The sequence below is a fragment of the Polypterus senegalus genome, chromosome 8 (assembly GCF_016835505.1).
Source record: "Polypterus senegalus isolate Bchr_013 chromosome 8, ASM1683550v1, whole genome shotgun sequence".
NCBI lineage: Eukaryota > Metazoa > Chordata > Cladistia > Polypteriformes > Polypteridae > Polypterus > Polypterus senegalus.
This window is the reverse complement of record NC_053161.1, coordinates 149,995,794-150,016,571: the sequence shown is the minus strand read 5'-3', so window position 1 is coordinate 150,016,571 and position 20,778 is coordinate 149,995,794. Positions and strand designations below refer to the sequence as shown.

The 20,778-nt window shown below is 40.1% G+C and overlaps 1 protein-coding gene across 1 annotated transcript in view; it reads left to right on the top strand.

The window, feature by feature from the left end:
* Window positions 1-18,663, top strand: part of rab21 (RAB21, member RAS oncogene family) — an 86,041-nt gene extending 67,378 nt beyond the window's left edge. The window contains exons 4-7 of the mRNA XM_039761919.1: window positions 1,756-1,819; window positions 1,904-1,958; window positions 9,863-9,951; window positions 17,371-18,663. Of these exons, the coding sequence (XP_039617853.1) occupies window positions 1,756-1,819; window positions 1,904-1,958; window positions 9,863-9,951; window positions 17,371-17,516 (354 nt within the window). The 3' untranslated portion in view covers window positions 17,517-18,663. The remainder of the gene's footprint in view (window positions 1-1,755; window positions 1,820-1,903; window positions 1,959-9,862; window positions 9,952-17,370) is intronic.
* Window positions 18,664-20,778: the final 2,115 nt, after the last annotated feature.

Genomic DNA, 20,778 nt, shown 5'->3' with positions numbered 1-20,778 from the left:
AGATCTTCCAAAAGCTTGTGACTTAACCAGTATGCTCTTGTTTTATGCAGAAATTTCTGATTTGTTTCATGCTATTTTTTCTCTTTTATCAAAGCTGTCACACATTAAACATTACTTTTTACTTTTATAAAAGACTGCTAAAAATGTCAGTTCCGCTTTAATAAGCTTAAGAAAAAAAAAAAAAATTCAAGGTCAAAACCTATTTCAAATACATCTTAGAAACAAGCCTGCTCCTTCCTTAGTTTGGAGAAATAGCACCTCTGCTGGTAAGCATTCAAGTGAGCCCCTCAAAGGTGAACTTCCCCTTTAAGGTCACCAGAACTGTAGGAGTGGAGACATCCTGAGTTGATAAGACACATCAGCTACACTTCCAACACACTCTTAAACCCAGAATGTGAAAACTGTTGAGTACATGCTTCTAAAATTAACTGCAGAAAAGCTAACTCGGCAAAGCCATGAGAACTGTGTGTTACATTGTAGGTAGAAGTAAGTGTGCTGCCAAAGGATAGGAGTTGTAGCCATTAGTTTAATTTAAACCTTTTTTTTTTCCTCTTCTTCTTAATTTTAATGTCTAGGCTCTTTTTTAAAAGAAAGTATTTTGCAAAAAAAAAATAAAATTTTGTGCTTCTTGAAAGTTGTTTATACACTGGTGAAAAAGCCTTTTGTAGGTTTGTGCACATACACTGCGGAAAGCGCCTTCTGTTGACATCATGTCTGTCGATCCATATGAAACGGTTGGGCTACCACTGCACTACTTTTTCTGGAAAGTTTATTTTAGTTGAGTTATCTCAAAAAAGCCTGTTGTATACATTTTTAAAAATTTCAAACACTCCCTTTCAAAAAGCACTGACATTTCAAGGCACTAAAAATAAAGCAAAGCAATGGAGCTTGAGATTTCAACACATTTTAACTCTCCTTTGGGTGCTTATTTCATGACCAGATTTTGATTTCTTTCCCAGATTTCTGATATAGGATTTATCAAAAACGCTTTTTTTAAATTCAGCAGACCTCACCCGTATGTATGATTGATGTCCTTCTACTTGACATTTATGCTTCATCATGCTTATAGATAATCATAGATATATTTTATAAAAATTGAACCAGAACTGAGGATAATATTGCGACTGTCCACGGTCAATTCAAATCTGCAGCATATTGAAACCTTATGCCGGCTTGACCAGATGCAGGGGACCAGCTCTGCTTGGAATATCAATCCAACACAGGATGTGCTTGGATATCCACCACACTCATACTGGGAATGTTTATAGTAGTTGGTTAACCTGACAAGCACATTTTTGGTTAGTAGAAGAAAAATCACTATCACAAGGAGTATTGTGACTGTTGCAAAAATGCATTGCTTTATTTTTAGTGCCTTGAAGCATATGATTTGAGTGCTGATTAATTTATTGCATCCCATATGTTATTGGATTGGGTTGGCAAACTAGGATGATGTATATTGCTGTTTTTATCAAGAATATTTTGACATCTATAATTTAATAGTAAGTGCTATTATAGTGCAGCTGGTGATGTTTGGAGTTTTCACATTTGCTCCGTGTTGGATAGTGTGTTTTTTTTTTTTTTTTTCCCCGTGTGCTAGGATTTTCTTTTTTTGTTTGTTTTCGCTTTCCAAAGAACAGTAAAATGTAATCTTCTAACTGCTACATTATCAAAAGTTGGCCTAGTGTATACTTTTCATAGGCTGAAGGATTGTTCAGTACTCATCTTAGTTAATGTTTGTTTACTTTTGTCTTTTAGGTGAAAAACTGGGTAAAAGAATTAAGAAAAATGTTGGGTAATGAAATTTGTTTATGTATAGTAGGTAAGTTGACTCTGTTTTGTTTAATTAGCAAGTTGTGTTCACAGTTAAGTTCTTTATTAATTTAAAAAAGCTGTTTCTTTTCAGGTAATAAAATAGACCTTGACAAAGAAAGGCACGTAGCAATTCAAGAAGCAGAGGGGTAAGCAAACATCCTATTTTCTTTTTTTCCTCTTTTTTTATCTAATATCTAAAAATAATCAGAACAAAACCTACCTGATACAATAATATATTTCAGAGAAAATCCATCAAACTCAGTATTTGGCCCCTCTACAACTTGGCTTCATGGCAAGAGCTCCATCTAAAGCAGAATATGGTTTTATATACAATTTTGCATAAAATAAATCCTGTGCTTGCATTACAATTACAATAATGAAGTGATGGTCGAATTCTGAACAGATTCTCACAACAACCATTAGTGTTTGTCCAGTTTGATGTAATATTGAACATTGCTTTCCCAGTGACATAAAGAAGATAGTTATTCTCCAGTTGAGCCGAATCAGTCTTCTTTCATGTAGTGTGATTTTCTTTTCTTCCCTTCATAGTACATGTCTATCCTGTCTGGTCTTACTTCAAATACTCCTGTAATACTTGAACAGCAGTGAGTTTAGGTCCAATGCTGTCGTAGAAAGAAACAAACATTTTTGGTTTAAGTGGTAGGACATTACCAGAGCATTTGACCTGTGAAGCTGGCTCCGGATGACGTTGCTCATAGTTTGAATCTCACCCTAGGTACATTTTAGACAGTTTTAATTGAGATGAATGCAAATGAATTTTTAGTTCAATTATACACTATGCATGCTGAACTAGAATGTTTTTATGAATGCCTGAATTGCACACCTTTTCTGTAATTTTTATTGAAAGTTTCCTTTTCCATTAGCTTTTTTCTCTGCTTTTGGTATTAAGGTTATAAATCACATACTGTTGGTATTATTACAAGAACACCGCAATAGAGCAATTTTTTTCACTGTTGTGACTTAAAAAAGCTATGCATGACAAACATACATTTTAATGCTTAAGCAGTGGTAACTTGAAATGTAAGTGTGTTGTGCTAAGAAAAGTGTAAAAAGGAGATGATGTTACTTAAGATCAAGTTATGTAATCCTCCAGCCAACTAATCAGGACATAACCGCACAGTGCGATCCATCCTGCTACATAAACTTTAAATGCAATAGTGCTGCTTTCATCACAAAAAAGCAGCATGAATTATAAACTGATTATTCTAATTGCTGTCATATGATATGCATGACCTGCTTAAAATAATTTGAAAATGAATAACAGTTTGATGATATATACTGAGGAGCAATTATGCATTGTAGCTGTGGCTGGTCTTTCTTCCTTATTCCTTTTTTCTTGATACATGCTGTCTACTGTTAGTGTCTACTATTGGTGGTTAACGCCATTTAGTTTTGCTCAATGAGTAGGACACTCCTTATACAATGCATTTTAAGGGTTACTTTATGCTGCCTAGGTGGTATTCATACTATTCATGAATAATGTCATAATATACAAATATAGCCCAGCTTGCTAAATAAACAAACACATGGGACACTTGGGTAGAAAAATAAATAGCAATAAGTAGATAAAATGATAATGTATAACGCTGGCAGTGGAGTTCTATTACCATCCATACTAGTTAAGTGGAGGAGTGACTCCCCCTTTTGCCCTCCTGTAAAGCACAATGGGGCACACACATCTTCCACTTGCAGTATGTCTTTCTCACTCTCGCTCACTGGATTTTGTCCTCTTCTCATCAGTAAGCCTTTGCTAAGGCCTGCCTTCTGACTCTACATCCGAAAGGTCGTCTGGCTCAAGGTAGTTGTAACCATTGTCTCAAGGTTAACTCCAGCCAAGCCCCAGAGTCCCTGCTGGGATCAACAGTGGCCCTATTTTTGATACAGAGACTACAGTTTTCTATACTGTCCTCTGGAATTGCTGCACCTTTGAAAGGACATCAAGTGTAAACCAAGCACTCCAGCCACCTGCTCTTTAAAATGGGCAATCTGGTCCCTATCCTTCCAACCCCCTTATTATTATTAAGTTTCGTGGAGGCATCTTTTGTACCTTTTAGTATATACAGTGCATCCAGAAAGTATTCACAGCACATCACTTTTTCCACATTTTGTTATGTTACAGCCTTATTCCAAAATGGATCAAATTCATTTTTTTACTCAGAATTCTACACACAACACCACATAATGACAACATGATAAAAGTTTACTTGAGATTTTTGCAAATTTATTAAAAATAAAAAACTTGAGAAAGCACATGTACATAAGTATTTACAGCCTTTGCCATGAAGCACAAAATTGAGCTCCGGTGCATCCTGTTTCCCCTGATCATCCTTGAGATGCTTCTGCAGCTTAATTGAAGTCCACCTGTGGTAAAATCAGTTGGTTGGACGTAATTTGGAAAGGGACACACCTGTCTATATCAGGTCCCACAGTTGACAGTTCATGTCAGAGCACAAACCAAGCATGAAGTCAAAGGAATTGTCTGTAGACCTCCGAGACAGGATTGTCTCGAGGCACAAATCTGGGGAAGGTTACAGAAATATTTCTGCTGCTTTGAAGGTCCCAATGAGCACAGTGGCCTCCATCATCCGTAAGTGGAAGAAGTTCGAAACCAACAGGACTCTTCCTAGAGCTGGCCAGCCATCTAAACTGAGCGATCGGGGGAGAAGGGCCTTAGTCAGGGAGGTGACCAAGAACCCAATGGTCACTCTGTTAGAGCTCCAGAGGTCCTCTGTGGAGAGAGGAGAACCTTCCAGAAGGACACCCATCTCTGCAGCAATCCACCAATCAGGCCTGTATGGTAGAGTGGCCAGACGGAAGCCACTCCTTAGTAAAAGGCACATGGCAGCCCTCCTGGAGTTTGCCAAAAGGCACCTGAAGGACTCTCAGACCATGAGAGACAAAATTCTCTGGTCTGATGAGGCAAAGATTGAACTCTTTGGTGTGAATGCCAGGCGTCACGTTTAGAGGAAACCAGGCACCACTCATCACCAGGCCAATACCATCCCTACAGTGAAGCACGGTGGTGGCAGCATCATGCTGTGGGGATGTTTTTCAGTGGCAGGAACTGGGAGACTAGTCAGGATAAAGGGAAAGATGACTGCAGCAATATACAGAGACATCCTGGATGAAAACCTGCTCCAGAGCGCACTTGACCTCAGACTGGGGCGACGGTTCATCTTTCAGCAGGGAAACGACCCTAAGCACACAGCCAAGATATCAAAGGAGTGGCTTCAGGACAACTCTGTGAATGTCCTTGAGTGGCCCAGCCAGAGCCCAGACTTGAATCCGATTGAACATCTCTGGAGAGATCTTAAAATGGCTGTGCACCGACGCTTCCCATTCAACCTGATGGAGCTTGAGAGGTGCTGCAAAGAGGAATGGGCGAAACTGGCCAAGGATAGGTGTGCCAAGCTTGTGACATCATATTCAAAAAGACTTGAGGCTGTAATTGCTACCAAAGGTGCATCGACAAAGTATTGAGCAAAGGCTGTGAATATGAATTTCTCAGTTTTTTATTTTTAATAAATTTGCCAAAACCTCAAGTAAATTTTTTTCACGTTGTCATTATGGGGTATTGTGTGTAGAATTCTGAGGGAAAAAATGAATTTAATCCATTTTGGAATAAGGCTGTAACATAACAAAATGTGGAAAAAGTGATGCGCTGTGAATACTTTCTGGATGCACTGTATGTGTGTGTATATTTTATATAAAATACACACAGACACACACACTGTACCGATCAGTTTTTCTTCAAATTTAATCTATTGAAATGCAAGGAATAACCTAACATGGGGTGTGTGAGGATATATATAGTGTCCTCGCTAACGTTTGGGACAAAGATGCACATTTCCTTGATTCACCCCTTCTTTCCACAGATTACAATTACAAATCAAACAAATCAGACGTGATTAAAGTGCACATTATAGACTTTCATTTAAGGGTGTTTGCATACATTTTGGGCACACCACGTTGAAATGACTGTACTTTTTCTACATGGTTCCCCCATTTCCCCCAAAACCCAATCCCCATTTCAGGGCACAGAATGTTTGGGATAATTGGTGTTTATGATTCCTCAGGTGTGTTTGATTGCTTCATTAGAGCAACCATAAGATACCTCGGCTTGCTTCTGTCCTTTGGAGTCAGTAGTTGATGTTGTTCAACGTGAAAACAAGGGCTGGGCCAATGAAAGTCAAAGAAGCCATCATGAGTCTGAAAAACAAGTAAAGCCATTAGAGACATTGGTTAAACCTTATAGGACTACCTAAATCAACTGTCTGGAATGTCATTCAATAGGCAGATGTGGATGTGTCAAAAATGACTATCTGCAGAAGAATTCATGAATAGAAATCAAGAGCCCACAATGAAAGATGTAAACCACTAAATTGTCACAAAAATAGGATGACCAGATTACTGTTTGTGGAAAAGTAGATAAGAGTCTGCAGAATTCTAGAAAATGTTTTTGTGAACAGATAAGAGAAAGATGAACCTGCATCAAAACAATGGCAAGAGCAAAGTGTGGAGATGAACAGGAATTGCCCAAGATCCAAAGGACACCATCTCATCTGTTAATCATGATGCTGGGGGTGTTATAGCTTGAACATGAATGGCTGCTACTCTGATGATGGCAATACTAACACCAGTCACACAATGAATTCTGAGGTGTATGGAAATATCTGACCTGCTCAAGATCCAGTAAATGTCTCCAAACTCACTGGACTGTGTTTCATCCTACAACAAGATAATGCCCCCAGACACACTGCTAAGGCAATGCAGGAGTTTTTTTAGAGCTAAAAATTAGAACATTTATGAATGGCCAACCCAGTCACCTGATTTAAATTCAAATGAGCATGCCTTCCATATACTGAACAGAAAACCTAAGGGGGCCTGCCCCTGAAACAAGAAGGAGCTGAAGATGGCTGCAGTAGAGGCTTGGCAGAGCATCAGCAGAGAAGATCCTTCGCACCTGGTGATGTCTTTGAATCTCCAACTTCAAGCAGTCATTGCATGCTAGGGGTTTGTGACTAAATATGGCTGCTTTATTAGACCTTCCATTGCTCTGTCCCAAACATTATGGTGCCCTGAAATGGGGGACAGGTAAGAAAAGTGGTGTAATTTCTACATGATGTGACTGACATGTATGCAAATTTTCAGAAATGAAAGTCTGAAATTATATCCGAAATGTTTAATTTGTAATTTTAAACTGTGGAGCAGAGGGGTAAATCAATGGAAAATGTGACTTTGTCCCCATCATTATGGAGGGTACTATATACACCTTTTGTTTTGTTTGCAGAATGTTAATAAAGCATGGAGCACTTTTGACCAACACTTTGCTGTTCACTTTACTTCATTGTTGGATAGTGCTATTCTCTGAGTACATGCTTGGAGCGATGCAACAAGCTCCCAAGTAAATGCAATTACAGACTAAAAGATGTTTAAATGGTGCATTTGAAGGCCGCTGCTTTTAAACAATCATGATGTTTGAAACAATGTTGCAAAAGCACATCTCTGATTCTCTGTATTCTCAAAGTGATTTCATCAAAAGGGAAATCAAGCAGGGCTTATTGTTGCGAGTGATGCTCATATGAAACACAGATCCCTTGTGATTACTCAAATGTGATAAATTCAGTCATGAATCCTTTGCTAGGTGCAGTCACCTAAATTGTTAAATCACCTCTTGTTCTTCTGTCTATGTCGTTCCACATGAAACAACTCGGCTCCCTACAGACTATTTCGTTGAAATTTGATACATTTATTTATTAAGGAATATTGTTGGTAAAGTTGCAATTTTAGTGAGGTATATTTTTGAAATTTCAAGAACTCTGATTGAAAAGAATATTTTAATTTGACTACTTTCCTCTTTTAAATGTCAAACTAAATATACATTATTGAAATGGCACCAGACTCTTGCACATTGCTGGGAATGCTCCATCACATCAGTCACTTCCTTACAGACTTTAAGGGGGTACATATTTTAAAATCTGTTACCTTTAAGAAATACAAACTACAATTAGTCAGAAACTCTCCACAGTCCCCAACTAACAACAAGACATTAATCGGTTGACACAATTTTCACATCACATGAGGTGGAATGTGGAGTCAGTCAGTCAGTCATCATCTAACCTGCATAGTCCTGAACAGGGTCACAGGGGGTGCTGGGGCCTATCCCAACTAGCAATGCAGAAACAAATCCTGGACAGGGTGCTGGTTCATTGCAGGGGAATGGTTTTTTTTTGTTTGTTTGTTTTTTCAACTGGGTAATATTATTTTAACTCTTTGAGGGGCTGAATATTTTTTCCAAAAAACTCAGTTTTCTGAAAAGCACAGAATTCATGGTTCCACACATAAATCAATATAAAACATCTTTTGCTACATGCTGTGGCTGCTGTTGGCGCCTGTTTGGCATCTCCGGCAGCAGGGTTGGCTCGGTGGGGCCGGCTGCCTCTCTGTCTTCACACAGCAGTCGGGCTGTGACTAAATATGGTTTGTACCTCTTATCATCATAAGTGGTTTTCCTCCTAGGTGAATGCTGCTGTAGGCGTATCAGCTACATGAATGTGTTCAGCACCACAATCGGCTGGGTACCGATCGGCTAATGCTGGTACCTCACTTTCATTTTCGATATCCATCTCCAGATCACTTGCATCAAACTCTGAGTCCAAAAAGTCAGAGTCCAATTCAGCGGTAATGCGTAAAACGGCCATGGAGAATTTTGCTTTGCACTTTTACTTTAGTCTTGCCAGATGTATGTGCCATTTTAGAGGCTGTTTGGTCTTCACTACTTGTGCATATGCAGGGAACTGAGGTCAAATCAACAAAGCTATGTAACTTTCCTTCAAGCAAAAAGAGTTGAACTAAAACATAAGGGTGAGTTTTGTTCTCAGTTTATAGCCAATTACCATCCTCTTCCCCTGAATGTTGACAAAAGTCTACATCAGCCCTGAAAGAATTAAAATTCTTTTTAAAACCCTGTGCTTTGTGTACTCTAAAAAATGTCATTCTATTCTGTTGTTGTAGTTATTTTTGAATAGTTACAACAATATTTAATAAGCCAAAATGGGCTATATGGCTCTTGGATGAAATTAATACACAAAAATGACAAATACTCTAACTTTCAAAATAGTTGACTAAGTCCTAGAGCACACATTATTGTCACATCACGCATACATTTTCTTGCTTGTGTTTTTCTCCCAGAAGTGCATTCTGTGCTGCCGGACACCAGAAGATATGTACAATACGTCTCTGTATCTCTCTCTCTCTTTTTTTATTTTTTAACTTAACCACTTTGACTGTTCATGTGTTTCAAAAATTAAACAACTCTGTGCATTAAATATTGTACTTTGGGGGAACAGTAAGTGTTTCCTCCTTGTTATTCGACAGATGGCATTATTTAAATTACAATGGAAGCATTTCACAAAAAAGGTATGCATAAAATGAGTTTAAAATATTTATCAGTAAAGTACCAAATTAATAAACGATATGAAAGATATACAAAGAGGAGCACAGTGCAGTACTGCAGTTATTTGTGATGCTACATGAAATCTACTAGATTAAAAAAATCTGAACGGAGGTGGACAGTTCAGAGGATCTACAAATGTATGTCACTGTTTGAACGTGAACATCTTATCTGATTTGGCCTCATCATGGCTATACAACATCTACTTTATTTGTTATATGCCATTAAAGAAACTAAAGAGTTTTTTGACGTTTTCTGGGTCATTTCCCCACTTTTGTAGGAAGCGACAGTGCAGTCACTGTTTGTTTTGTTTTAAATACAAAGCTTTGCATCCTCATATCTCCCATGTATCACTTTATGTATAATTGCCAGATGATGATTCATAGATAAAGGAGGCAAAGCAAAATGGGGTCATCTTTGAGTGCTGTAAAGACGTAATAGGGCAGGGTGAAGGTTTGCTGCTTTTTTTAACGTATTCTTATGTCAATTGTATTTATTTGTGCCAGGCTCCTCATGCACCCCACAGATAACTTTTTGGGACTTAATGCAACTCACTTGTTTTATTTTCACATGAAGGTACGCAGAATCTGTTGGAGCAAAACACTATCATACTTCAGCAAAACTGAATAAAGGAATAGAGGAACTTTTCCTGGATCTCTGTAAAAGTAAGCATTATGTAATATTTTTTTTATTTCTTTAGTGATGTACACAGACATTTGAAGGTTTAATGTGTCAATTTATTTATAAATTAGTTATAGAGCACACTTCAAACAACACCAGTAATGCTGTAGGAAAAGTGCTTTACAATAAAATATACAATAAACATAAATAAAATACAATACAATAAAACAATACAAACCAGCAGTAAATTGAAACAAACGAGTAAGAGGAGGGACGCCATGAGTATCACTGACGGTCACAGAAAGCTAGAGAAATGTATCTTCAATCTGGTTTAAACAGTTCAATTGAGGGTGACTCCTTATGTAATTAGGTAAATAAAACAGTTTCATTTTCTTCCATCCATCCATCCTCTTCCGCTTATCCAAGGTCGGGTCGCGGGGTTTAGCAGCTTAAGCAGAGAAGCCCAGACTTCCCTCTCCCCGGCCACTTCTTCCAGCTCTTCCGGGAGAATCCCAAGGCATTCCCAGGCCAGCCGGGAGACATAGTCCCTCCAGCGTGTCCTGGGTCTTCCCCGGGGCCTCCTCCCGGTTGGACGTGCCCGGAACACCTCACCAGGGAGGCATCCAGGAGGCATCCTGATCAGATGCCCGAGCCACCTCATCTGACTCCTCTCGATGCGGAGGAGCAGCGGCTCTACTCTGAGCCCCTCCCGGATGACTGAGCTCCTCACCCTATCCTTAAGGAAAAGCCCAGACACCCTGCGAAGGAAACTCATTTCAGCCGCTTGTATTCGCGATCTCGTTCTTTCGGTCACTACCCATAGCTCATGACCATAGGTGAGGGTAGGAGCGTAGATCGACTGGTAAATTGAGAGCTTTGCCTTACGGCTCAGCTCTTTTTTCACCACGACAGACCGATGCAGAGCCCGCATCACTGCGGATGCCGGACCGATCTGCCTGTCAATCTCACGATCCATTCTTCCCTCACTCGTGAACAAGACCCGAGATACTTAAACTCCTCCACTTGGGGCAGGATCTCCCCCCCAACCCTGAGAGGGCACTCCACCCTTTTCCGGCTGAGGACCATGGTCTCGGATTTGGAGGTGCTGATTCTCATCCCAGCCGCTTCACACTCAGCTGCGAACCGCTCCAGAGAGAGCTGAAGATCACGGCCTGATGAAGCAAACAGGACAACATCATCTGCAAAAAGCAGTGACCCAATCCTGAGTCCACCAAACGGACCCCTTCAACACCCTGGTTGCGCTAGAAATTCTGTCCATAAAGGTTATGAACAGAATCGGTGACAAAGGGCAGCCCTGGTGGAGTCCAACTCTCACTGGAAACGGGCTCGACTTACTGCCGGCAATGCGGACCAAGCTCTGACACGGTTGTACAGGGACCGAACAGCTCTTATCAGGGGTCCGGTACCCCATACTCCCGAGCACCCCACAGGATTCCCGAGGGACACTGTCGAACGCCTTTTCCAAGTCCACAAAGCACATGTAGACTGGTTGGGCAAACTCCCATGCACCCTCCAGGATCCTGCTAAGGGTGTAGAGCTGGTCCACTGTTCCGCGACCAGGACGAAAACCACACTGTTCCTCCTGAACCTGAGGTTCGACTATCCGACGGACCCTCCTCTCCAGAACCCCCGAATAGACTTTTCCAGGGAGGCTGAGGAGTGTGATCCCTCTATAGTTGGAACACACCCTCCGTCCCCTTTTAAAGAGGGGATCACCACCCCGTCTGCCAATCCAGAGGCACTGTCCCGATGTCCATGCGATGTTGCAGAGGCGTGTCAACCAAGACAGTCCTACAACATCCAGAGCCTTAAGGAACTCCGGTATCTCATCCACCCCCAGGGCCCTGCCACCAAGGAGTTTTTTGACCACCTCGGTGACTTCAGTCCCAGAGATGGGAGAGCCCACCTCAGAGTCCCCAGGCTCTGCTTCCTCATTGGAAGGCATGTTAGTGGGATTGAGGAGGTCTTCGAAGTACTCCCCCACCGACCCACAACGTCGAAGTCGAGGTCAGCAGCACACCATCCCCACCATATACAGTGTTGACACTGCACTGCTTCCCCTTCCTGAGACGCCGGACGATGGACCAGAATCTCCTCGAAGCCGTCCAAAGTCGCTCTCCATGGCCTCTCCAAACTCCTCCCATGCCCGAGTTTTTGCCTCAGCAACAACCGAAGCCGCATTCCGCTTGGCCTGCCGGTACCTATCAGCTGCCTCCAGAGACCCACAGGACAAAAAGGTCCTATAGGACTCCTTCTTCAGCTTGACGGCATCCCTCACCGCCGGTGTCCACCAACGGGTTTGGGGATTGCCGCGACAGGCACCGACCACCTTACGGCCACAGCTCCGGTCAGCCGCCTCAACAATAGAGGCACGGAACATGGCCCATTCGACTCAATGTCCCCACCTCCCTCGGGGCGTGGTTGAAGTTCTGCCGGAGGTGGGAGTTGAAGCTACTTCTGACAGGGGACTCTGCCAGCCGCTCCCAGCAGACCCTCACAACACGCTTGGGCCTACCAGGTCTGACCGCATCTTCCCCACCATCGGCCAACTCACCACCAGGTGGTGATCAGTTGACAGCTCCGCCCCTCTCTTCACCCGAGTGTCCAAGACATATGGCCGCAAGTCCGACGACACAACCACAAAGTCGTTTATCGAACTGAGGCCTAGGGTGTCCTGGTGCCAAGTGCACATATGAACACCCTTATGCTTGAACATGGTGTTCGTTATGGACAATCCATAACGAGCACAGAAGTCCAATAACACAGCACAGCCCGAAGAGGTAACGTGGGTCCTCCTTCCCATGGGCTCACCACCTATGGGAGGGGCCAAGGAGGTCGGGTGCAGTGCGAGTTGGGTGGTGGCCGGAGGCGGGGACCTTGGCGGTCTGATCCTCGGCTACAGAAACTGGCTCTTGGGACGTGGAATGTCACCTCTCTGAAGGGGAAGGAGTCTGAGCTAGTGCGCGAGGTTGAGAGGTTCCGGCTAGACGCACAACTTGGACTCTGGAACCAATCTCCTTGAGAGGGGCTGGACTCTCTACCACTCTGGAGTTGCCCCCGGTGAGAGGCGCCGAGCAGGTGTGGGCATACTTATTGCCCCCCGACTTGGAGCCTGTGCGTTGGGGTTTACCCCGGTGGACGAGAGGGTGGCTTCCCTCTGCCTTCGGGTGGGGGGAAGGGTCCTGACTGTTGTTTGTGCGTATGCGCCAAACAGCAGTTTGGAGTATCCACCCTTTTTGGAGTCTCTGGAGGGGGTGCTAGAGGGCATACCTTCTGGGGATTCCCTCGTTTTGCTGGGAGACTTCAGTGCCCACGTGGGCAATGACAGTGAGACCTGGAAGGGCGTGATTGGGAGGAATGGCCCCCCCCGATCTGAACCCGAGCGGTGTTTTGTTATTTCATTTTCTTATTACTGTTATATTTATCTGATGCCTTTTTATCCAAGGTACTATTGATGCATCTTTTTTTTTTTTTTTGAGTTGGAGCAGTAATGATAATAGTAGTATATAGTACCTTTCTCATGTTCAGAGCACAGGCTGATTGACATGCTTAATGTCCCACCGTGGGAACTGCCCCAACAACCGTGGGGTTTCTATTCCAGTGCTTTAGCCACTATACTGTACTGCCCACCTATTTAAGAGACAAATGTGTTTACTGGAATGAATCATTGCAAAGCAAACCACTTTAATATTTAAACAGTAAAGCAAAACCTCACAGGACAGACAAACACAATGTTAGAATCCTTAACCCAGCCAGTGTTTTTGTTGAAAATTCAACTCGTGAGATCAAAAGCTTGCATTCGTATGGAGTACTATTGGGCTAAATGGCCATATCACCATGTAATTAAAAATAGTTAGTTTTGGTAGATACTCCTGTAATGTATGGTATTTGAGCAATTTTTTTCAGAATAAAGCATATTTTATAAGGACTATTTGTGCACAAAGACACACTCCTTATCCAATGAAATGCTTGCCAGCACTCTGCTGCTCAAATGGATTTGAAAGCAGGTATTCAGCTCTGTTGAACCAATTAAAAAAGTATGGCTTACTTCTCAGACATGACGCTGCAGGCAAAACAGTACAGGGCATGGCCTTTTCCTGTCCTTGCCTCCTGTTTGCATCTTCTCAGCAATCAGTATGAACTACACCTTATTCTGGCTAATATTCTTAAAGGGCTAATATTACTTAAGCCCTTGATCTCTAATCTTTGTTATCCTTATTTGTATGTTGCTTACTCTGCCTAATATTCTTAAATTACTATATTCTTAATATTCAGTCATTACAAGCAGTTCACACACAAGACATTACCGTTTAGATACCAGAGACAGAAAATCACATTTCCTGTTTTCCTTTTGCATACACAGTATTTTGTGATGGAACGCGTTTTACATTTAAAATATGAATGCCTTTCCTGTTTATGCTCTGCTCTGATTTTATTTATTTATTTATTTTCCCGGTAGTGTGTGTTTAGTAATAAGTTAACAACGATGCATGTGTTTTGCATGTTGTGAATATAAGTGTTTTTGTTGACAATGTTTATCAAAGGAGTCACCTTTTCTATTATAACTTTATCTCCATTTTCCGTGAAAACATAAGATGGAGAATCTTTCTCATTTAGTCACTGAAAAACACAAAGAGGAGGTAAGTAACACATTAAACATGTTAGACAAGGCCAGTAGTATTCAGCCACTAATTAGACTGATATGAAAGTTGGAACATTTCTCTTTTTTAATTTACTTTATCCAAAAATCAGTTGTTACATTTTTGTTTTTAAAATAGTTTTGTAAAAATCAGTCATATTCAAAAGTAATAGTTACATTTGTTAATAGACTACAATAAATGAATGCTTTTTAATAGCACTTTACAATGAAGTTAAAAAGAGAGCATAAAGAAGCTTCTAGTGGCTCCGTGGCTTTCACACAAAACAAGTTGAAAATCAAGTGACGTGAAAGTGGCATAAGTTAATGTGTGTTTCTAGTGGAGGGTCTTTGACTAATGGTTGTTCAATTTACTTAAACATAACATTTTTGAAAAGAGTAGCATCAACAATTGAAAAATAAAATACAAAATGACCAATACTAGTGTAAAATCGCTATCAATATTGCTATATGAAAGAAGAAAATTAACTGAATAAGTTCCTCATCTACCTATTAATATTTATTTAAAACATGGTATTTTTTTTTAGTTTGTATAAATAAGAACTTGGAAAGGAACTGATTTATTGCATATCAGGAATATGAAAAGTAAGAATCGCAGTTTGAAGGTAAATGGAAGGAAAAGCAACAGTTCAGGTATAGATAAACCACAACGCGTGCTCAGTCTGTTGTGTGTTATACTGTACCACTAAGAAATCCACACCAACCAAAGTGTAATCCTGCTCCATCCTCACTATTAGCACCCAGCATGGCTGAGTGTTCTGCACAAAGATCAACTGCAATTCCATTTCCAGGGGCTTCTGTAGGATTTGCACTAATTAAGGTCTTAGCCCCCTTTATGATTGCCGTGCGCTGTTACACACAAGATAAAAATCTGTAAAACAAGGTCTCACACAAGGCATGCATGTATGTCATGTGTGTATTTTGAATAAAATTTTTATCATTGATCAGGGGCAGTTTTGAATTTGCCACAATTGTTTTTGTATATCTGGAACTGAAAGATCAGGAGTTGGGTGCCAGAGCTCCTGAAGGAGTCCCACCTCTCAATGCCACTGTCCATTTTTAAACCCATCCTGTGTTTATATCATTAAGGGCAGCTGCGGCTTTCCCATGCAATTCATTATTTCAAACACCTTTTAGCTGCAGATTGAGAACATCAGATGTTTACAATAATAATCTGCCGATTAATGTTCAACGAGTTCAGTCTCATACAGTATATGCTTACTTAATTGCTTTCCTTTCCCATTTACTTCCAGAGAAGTGGCTTTTTTTGTGCTCTGTTAGTTAACTTACCTAAAGGGTCAGAACAGCACTGCTTTTGAATTGTATGCACATGTGTGTTCTGCCATGTGTCTGATTCACTTGTATTTGGAAGTCCGAGTGGCTGTCCCATGAGTGAAAGAAGGAAATGCACAAAATACATAAGTTCAAGCAACTGCTCTCCTGGTAAAATTTAAATATAGATGAAGTCAAGCAGAATGTTTCTCCCTTTTAAGATACAGGCACAGGTTCGCCAATGCAAAGTGGAAGTTGTTGAAATATCAAAATGTGTACAGCACAATCTGTTGGAGATATTTCAGTAAAAATCTAATTGTGTGGACTAATTTCTTAGAAAAATAACTGCCACATTTGAAGGAAATCGGTCAACAAGGGACCAAGTTCTTTTTGCGGACGAAAAGACGTGACTATCGCAATAGGTGCTTTGCAAGTTATATGTAAACACACCAAAAAAAAATGTAATTCCGGGTGGAATATTCCTTTAAGCAGATTTAAAAGCTTTATGGAAGAAGGAATAAATGAGCCACCCTGGCATCTGAATTATGTTGCCACCTAGTGTTTGAACAAGTTATACATTAACTCAACATTAATATGAAACCCAACTAGTCCACAGTTGTGATGATTTGGATAACAAGCCAATGATGCCACATTAAGAGCAGAACCACAAAAAGCTATATATGTGGATTACATTAATAACAGGATAGTCTTATGTATGGGGTTTTCAGGTTCAGTCCTGGGCCTCCATTGTGGCTGCAGGTATTTTGTTCCACCTCTCAATAAGCAAGTCATTTTTCCCATTAAGCTGTCTGATTGTTTAATTAGCTGAACTTTTGTGCTTCTCTTATTTTGAATTCAGAAAAGCGCATTAGTGTGAGATTTACAATTTAAAAAAAAAAAAAGATTTCATCCCTATGCATTACACATACATAATTATTTAGTATAACCATTTTGTAATTTCTGAAGTAATATTAGAAAGTAGTTTGACAAATTTTAAGAGCGATTTAATGAAAACCTGCAGCCATGGTGGGTCCTAGTACTGACCTTGATTTCAAACCCTTGGTTTTGTGTCACTTTCTTCATACTCTCCAGCATCACAGCTGGCAACAATGTGCTTTAGACTGGTGATGGTGGCACAGAGCACACCCCTGAATACCAGAAAATGAAAACACACAAAAGTAGCTGATATTATCTAGACTGGTCAGTAATCAGGTTTTATTATAAAAGCCAATCACCACACGTAAGGTAGAAGAAGAAAATTAAATTAAGAAAAAGCCAAGTTAAAGAGGTTGGTTTTTAGCAGGTTTCAAAGTGTTCAGCTGTACTGGCCTATTGGGTCTCTAATTGTAAAATATTTCAGAATGTAAAGCATACATTAAATATGCCAGGTAACTGCTTTAGGGAGGTGGCACTTTTTAGGGTATTTATCAAGATGTAAGCAGTAAAAAGAGCAGCTATTCTCCGAGGTGCTGCAAACTGCACTGATTGTATTTGTGAATTCACTTCTGAACAGGAATGATTGAAACAGCACAAGCAGATGAGCGGGCAAAAGGCAACGGTTCAAATCAGGCCGGCACAGCGCGACGAGGCGTACAGATTGTGGACGATGAACCCCAGAATGCTGCTGCGGCCGGTGGAGGATGCTGCTCATCGGGCTAATGCTTCAGGAGCTTTCACACTTGCCTCCTGGTTCCATGAAGACTGCCATATATGCCATCGTATGGTCCTTTGGGTTTTTTTTTTTTTTTTTTTTTCTTTTCCCCCCATTCCTGCTCTTGGAAATAATCCGATTAACAGTATTTTCTAATAATCCCATTTATAACACTGAAAAGACCTGAGCAAAACAACGCTAAACTAGTGGAGTGTGTGAGCAGACAGCTGGTATTTACTCTCCTACATAACAATTAAAGCGAACGAGCAATTACCGCGGGGGCCCACCATCATTTTTATTAATTCATGACATGGATATTGTGCACGTAGATTTGACTCATGTAAAATCATCTTTTTTCTTTTAAATGAGATCTTTATTATTTAATAACTTATGTACATGTTCTTTAAAAATGTATAAATTTTCCTACCCTACATATTTTTGTGGTGAGGTCCCATCGGATGTTTTGACTTTTTTTCTTTTTTTTTTCCCCTGCCCTTCTTTTAATTTGGTGAATTTTCTCAGATTTTTGCACTGGCCATCATTATCAATGCTTAGTTGAACTGTACTTCACTCTGTTTGCTGAGTTGATATAAATATTAAAATATATATTACAATACATATTTAATATTTTATCTGCTTTTACAAGCTTTGGGAAAATATGCAGGTGTAGAAATGTGTACATTAGTCTTGTTAATGATTGTAAAATGGAAATAACAATGTCCGTGAAAGCACACATTATTATTATTATTTTTTTTTTTGAATTGTATTTTTTTTAACTACTTACTTTGAAATGCCATATTAAGTGTTTTGTATTAGATTCAATTATAATAATTTGCAATTCTTAGGTGTCCTACATTGTCCTTATTAAACATTTACTTAGGTAACCTCGTTGGCATCCAGGCAGCAGCTGATTAAGCTGGCTGTCTCAACATAATGAATAAATGGCATGGATGCCATCCAGTGTTCTGAAGGCAGATGGAAGAAGGAGAAGAGGAGGAGGAGGAGGCTAAGGATGAGGAGCTTCAAAGCGCTAATATGTAATAATGCACTGGCTAGATTTTTCCACAGAAAATTTTTGATGTTCAAATTGAATTCTTTTCAGTGCCTTGGTTTGAAGCTTTGTATAAAATATTAAACGGCTTATCATACCAGGAATTCTTCTGAAAAGAGATTTTTTTTTTATGATTACCGTTCCAAATGAGAGCTGCATGTTAGCTTTGCTCTCTCACTCAAACGTTCTCTGGGGATTGAATCTCATACCAGTGGTCCTCGTGTCAGTGTGGAGTTGGCATTTTCTCCCTGTGCGTGAATGGGGTTATGGTCTCCACTCTGAAAGATGTCGCTGTCAGGTTAATTGGGGAGTCTAAATTATCCGACTCTATACCAACCCCCATCAGAGTCAATCGCATAAGTGGTCTCTGCAGTGGACTGGTGCCCCCTATGGGGTTGATTCTGACCAGATATCAGTGCCTCCAGGATAGGCCCTGGCCCTCCGCAACACTGTAACGACTGATTAAGTGGGTTTGAGAATGTTACAGTACGTCAAAAATGTTTTACATTTTCAGGCCACTACTGACACCTAGTGGCACATTTTCATGGTGGCTGTGGCATAAGTTCAGGTGGTATGGAAATCCACAGCCATCTGCCTTTTTGAAACCTCTGCATTTATTTTTAAATATTGTTTGGCAAGGTTTAACCTAATATTAGGAACTATGTGCCGGTGTGCATAATTAATCAGTAAAGTGCACACCTTCTTGAGTTTTTATTAACTGCATAAAGAATATTTATATAGATTTATAAAGATTTATATTTGCTTTTCAAACAGAGAGATTTGTGATAATGTATAATTGTTATGTCCAACAGTGGGTTTATGACTTTCTCCAGATTTTATTTTGTTTATGTGATTGCTTATAGTCTATCTTATTGAGACTCGAGTAACAGAACGGGGGGTTTTGATAAAGAAGATGGAACAGGAAGGTAAAGTTAACATTAACTGTATGTATGTGTTTGTGTCTGTCTGTCTGTATTTATATATATGTGTGTGTGTGTGTGTGTACTTTATTTATGATTTTATTTTATATATACAATTTTGTTATTTATATTTAGGCCCAGTATCTGTACTTGCATTCCTGTGTGTGTGTGTGTGTGTATATGTAAAACATACACTGAGGAGGCCAAACAAGTATATACACACTTTAATAGTTATCATCTCTGGACTTTTCTGAAGTTGAATTGAGTTACGGTAAGGATGTGTAGTATGACGTTCTCTCAGAAGATGATGTCATTACTCACATGAATGCTAGCATCACCACGTAGCAGGAAGGACCCTCAAACGAAATGGCAGGGGTACAGTTATCATTTGAGGAGCGCAAGACCTTTTTAAAGTTGTGGTTTAAATTTGAGAATGTTCTTGAGGTACAACAACAATGGGGATGTGAGTTTGCAGCAGGGCCACCAACACGCCTGATAATGGCACGTATTTGTGATAAGTTTGAAACCCGTGGTTCCGTGCGTGATGTGCCCAAGGAAAGATCCAGGTGGCCTCATACAGCAACAAGTCCGTCTAACTCGGCTATGGTGATAGAACAGTTTACACGCTCGCCACTCGGAGTTGGTAACAAATTGTGAGCACCTGTAGTGAATGTAGAAGTCAAAAGTGACTTAAACTCATCCCTTGTTATCTGTATAAATTTAATATCACAACTTTCTAACAGGTTTTTCTTTTGTTGAAGTCTGTATGTTTTTTGGCCCCCTCTTTGTATATATTAGGGATCGAAATTGATTAAAAAAAAAACTAATTAATTGCATAATTGTATGGAATTGTGATTAATCACATCAAACATGAAAGCATGCAATCAATCGTAAAATAAATACATAAATAATTAACTAGTATACACTGAATCACCAAAGTAATATAAAGTGAACACAAAGGAATTTAAAAAAAAATAATGGCATAGTTTCAACTTAAACAATGACCTGACAAGTGACCTTTTAACAACATACTACTTGGGCAAGTACAACCTGAATTTGAATGCCTTCCTAAAAGACAAGTTGAAGAGAAGGTAATAAGAAAACAAGGCATTAATTCTCAAATTGGTACGGCATATGACATAGACACATCAAAATAAAATTAAACGATCGAAATGACTATGAATGTGCTGCTGATAACTGATAAACATCTCGTAAATGGGCATACATTAATGCTTGCGTTACAACTTCGCAAATGCCATTCTTAATTGTTCATCGCCCATCAACGACTTTATAATTATA